General features: G+C 34.0%; 1 protein-coding gene across 13 annotated transcripts in view; it reads right to left on the minus strand.

Annotated features, from left to right (window-relative positions):
• Znf438 (zinc finger protein 438) overlaps positions 1-4,001 on the minus strand; it is a 241,573-nt gene that overhangs the window by 50,859 nt on the left and 186,713 nt on the right. For all 13 annotated transcript variants that reach the window (XM_023701866.1, XM_023701864.1, XM_023701861.1 and 10 more), the window contains one exon: positions 1,279-1,349. In XM_023701866.1, the coding sequence (XP_023557634.1) occupies positions 1,279-1,349 (71 nt within the window). The remainder of the gene's footprint in view (positions 1-1,278; positions 1,350-4,001) is intronic.

Genomic DNA, 4,001 nt, shown 5'->3' on the forward strand with positions numbered 1-4,001 from the left:
TTTTTTTTTTTTTTTTGTGGTGCTAGGGATCAAACTCATGGCATTCTGCTTGGAAGGCAAGAGCTCTAACACTGAGCCACATCAACCTACCATTTTTTTTTTTTTTTTAAACAGAATATACTGAGTTTTAATTTGAGGGCAGGCATTGAGCTAATATTTAAAACAATTATATTATTTAATCTCCCAGTCAAATCTGGAAAGTTGCTATTGTTTGTTACTATTGTTGTCTTGGTACAGTCCCAATCTCAAAGGCTGAAATAAGAGACAATAGCATGATTTTGGGGACTCCAGGAAAGGCCAGAATTCTTTCTGGAGTAAAGATTCTCTGGGAATAAAGACAAAGAACTACAGGGTCTAATTTTGCATCATTAAAGATAATTTTTCTCATACTCACATCTAAATTTCTTTTTTTAATGGAAGAAATTAGATAAGGGCAGGAGAAAGATTTATTTTTTCTCCTACAGGTTAGAGTGTGTCCTTTGTAGTGAAGACAGTTTAATTATACTTTTTAAAGAAATGACTTTACTTCCACTTGCAAACTGCTTTTCTGAAAGTTTCAGGGGCTTCTGTTAAAATCAAGATAGCTGGGTGTCATGGTGCACAGCTGTAATTCAAGCATCTTGCCAGGCTGAGGCAGGAGGATTATATGTTTAAGCACAACCTAGGCAACTTAGCCATTCAGTGAGATTCTGTCTCAAATAAAAATAAAAGCTCAGTGGAAAGGACCTCGTTCAGTTTCACGTACCAAAAAAAAAAAAAAATTGTTCGTTATTATTTTTTATAATCTGTATGAAGGGGAAGCAATTTTAATGTTTTTAAAATAGGCATGGAGAGAAGCAGGTGAAAGAAATGGACAAGCAAATACCCTCTTTCCATGTGTGTCTCCTTGTATGTAAACACATGGACACATGTATGTATATTTTATTCACTAAAACATGTGTCACTCTGCTTCAATAAAGTTAACACTCCTAACACTATTGTCATCTATTAGTGCTAGCAACCTGCCAACTAATAGGGTTCTGTGAGTTATGCATGGAATGGGACAGCCTTGTTCTGAAAAAGTTATCAGCCTATGGTGACATAACCTTGTTACTCCGGAATCCATATACACCTAATTAATTTACCAAATTAAATAAACTTTCATATATAATTATATTTTCTGTTTTTAATTTTAGGAAGTAAGATACCTAGTGATTAGAGGTTAGTGACATTAAATGAAATTAAATTACTTATTATAACATATACAATACCATCTTCCTAAGCATGGCTTAATCTTACCTTGATCTTTTGGTGATAAAGAACTGTGCATTATGATGTGTTTGGAAACAGCAACTTGAACAGTAACTTCCCTAAAAATAACCAAGCAAAATACTAATTAGGAAATCATTGTGATGTTATATACATAGTAAAATGTAAATTACATGGGGTTTTCAAAAGTCTATTTATAACTATAGTGCAAGAGTAACAAGAAATGGATTGGGCGAGTAAGAACTATATTTTTACTTCTAATTCTTCTGCAGTCAGAGTTTTATTGAATGTACTAAAGGTCACAGAGATGAAATGGCACACTGAGTTAGGGTCCTATCTTAGAGTCATGAGCAAAGTTAATATTCCATGTATGTGCCCTGCCTGGTAATTATGGTTCATATATCCTGTTTGAGAAGGAATATCTAAAATGCTTAATAATATAGGCTGAGGTATTATAATTGCCATATATTTATTTGAAGAAATGTAATTCAGTCATTAGGATTGTGAAGATAACAATAACAAATGGAACGCCGATAATACAATGCACTGGATAATTATACTATGCACACTGGCATTAGAACTATATGAGAAACAAAGACACAGAAAAATACATGGGAGAAGTAAGTTAAAATGTATATTAACATTGTGTTGGGTGATGCAATTAAAGGTGTTTTTTTTCCATTTCAGCTATTTTTGAAATGGTCTGTAAAGTGGGTTTCATGTAAGTGACAAAGAGCCATTCCTGTGCCTACTGTGGATTGGTTCTAGGGCTCTCTTGGAAAACCAAAATTCAAGGATGTGCACAAGTCTCTCACAGAAAATGTAGTCATATTTGCATATAACTTATGGACATCCTCTTGTAAACTTAATATCATCTCTAGAGTAGAGTGAAGGTTCTAATACAGTGAAGGTTCTAATACAGTGAAGGTTCTAATACAGTGAAGGTATAAATAGTTGTTATACTGTCTTGTTTAGGGAATAATGACAAGAAAACCATATGATCAATACAGTTGCACATTTTTTAAAAAATATTTTTTAATCCATAGTTGGTTGAGTTTAAGAATGTAGAAATTGTTGAATACAAAAGGCTGACTGCATATCAAAATAAAAATAACACAAGTGTCTTAGTCACTTTTCTCTCATTGCTGAGACAAAATACATGATTCCAAATTAAAGGAAAGAAAGGTTCATTTAGCTCAGAGTTTGTGGAGGTTTCAGTCCATAATCTACAGGCTCCAAAGCAGGGTGACACCTGGTAAAGGGACAACAGTTCATGGTGGCAAAAGACAAAAAAAGCCACAAGAGCAATAAGTGGGAAGCAAGCCTCTTTTCCTCCTGTACACTGTATACAGGCTACCTGCCCTCAGGCAGGTACAGCATTCACATCCCCAATCCCAGCACTAGACAATGAACGAATCACAAACGTCAGATTCAGTCGCCTCCAAAAGCCTGCCCTTTATGACTGCATGAAGTGTTGGGGTGGGGGGATTCAGACACAAACCATAATGAGTAAAACCTTTGAAAAACATAGGTTAATACTTTTTGCAAGCTTTCAAATACAGAATGTTTGTAAAGAAAATAACAACAACAGAAAACATTAAAGAATGATGAATTTTTTCATTTAGAATTTTAAATATTTTTTAAACAAGAAAACTAGGCAAAATTTAAAGTTATGACTTCTGCTAGCCAAGACAGAGCAACAAAGACCAGATTTGCCCTTCTGCCTATAACAACTAAAGTAAAGATGAAATACATGAAACAATATTTTCAAAATACTGGTCATTCCTCAAAGGAAACAACTGTGATGAATGCTGTAAACAGGAAGAAGGAAGGGAGGAAACGCCCTAGTGCAGATTCCAGGAATATTGAAGGAAACAGAGCTTCAAGGACAGTGAGCCTTATGTATTTTCCCTTCTAATACTGCTAATCACAGGCAAGTGAGGAAGCTCCCTGTGGCCAAAGAAAGAGCCAGAATGCTCAACACTCAAGAAAGGATAACAGTCTTGCCTATTCCACTACATAGATGGAAAAGACTCACAATGCACAAGCCTAGGTATAACATACAAAGAAAGGTCTTGCATTTCGGAGTAGGAAAAAACAAATAGCCCCAAATTACTTCTCTGGTGTCACAGAACAATTATTAAAGCAGATTATGAATGGATCATTTAAGTATTTTAACTGCACACCAGAACAAAGCTCAATAATACTTACAGAGATAACAAATAGTCCATCTCTCAGAAAGTAAAATTTATAATTCCTGACATCTAATAAAAATCATCAGGCATGTAAAGAAGCAGGAAAATATGATTCATACTGTAGAAAATAATGAAATCTGATAGGAATGTTATGCATATATTTCATAGCTTCTATTCATATGTTCAAAAAGGCATGTGCAAGCTGGAATGATAAAGATCCAAGTGAAATTTTCTATAGAAGCAAAATATAGTGTATGAGATAAAAAAATACACTAGCTGAGATTAACTCCATATTAGAGATTTTACAAGACAAAAATGTTAGATATAAAAATAGGGACTACCCAGAATGAAACTCAAGAGGTGTTTTTTTTTTCCAAAATTTTATTGATAAACAGATAGCAATGAGACAGTTTCAAATCAAATCGGAAGTACAGTTTCAACAAATGACACACTGCATATATTCTTCTAAGTGGTTAATTGCTGTACAAGATGCGGACTTGAGATCCTATTTACAAACACCATTAGAACAAATCATTCTATTCATTAAGAGAATGCAAA

The sequence above is a fragment of the Octodon degus genome, unplaced genomic scaffold, assembly GCF_000260255.1.
Source record: "Octodon degus isolate 3935 unplaced genomic scaffold, OctDeg1.0 scaffold00141, whole genome shotgun sequence".
NCBI classification, from domain to species: domain Eukaryota; kingdom Metazoa; phylum Chordata; class Mammalia; order Rodentia; family Octodontidae; genus Octodon; species Octodon degus.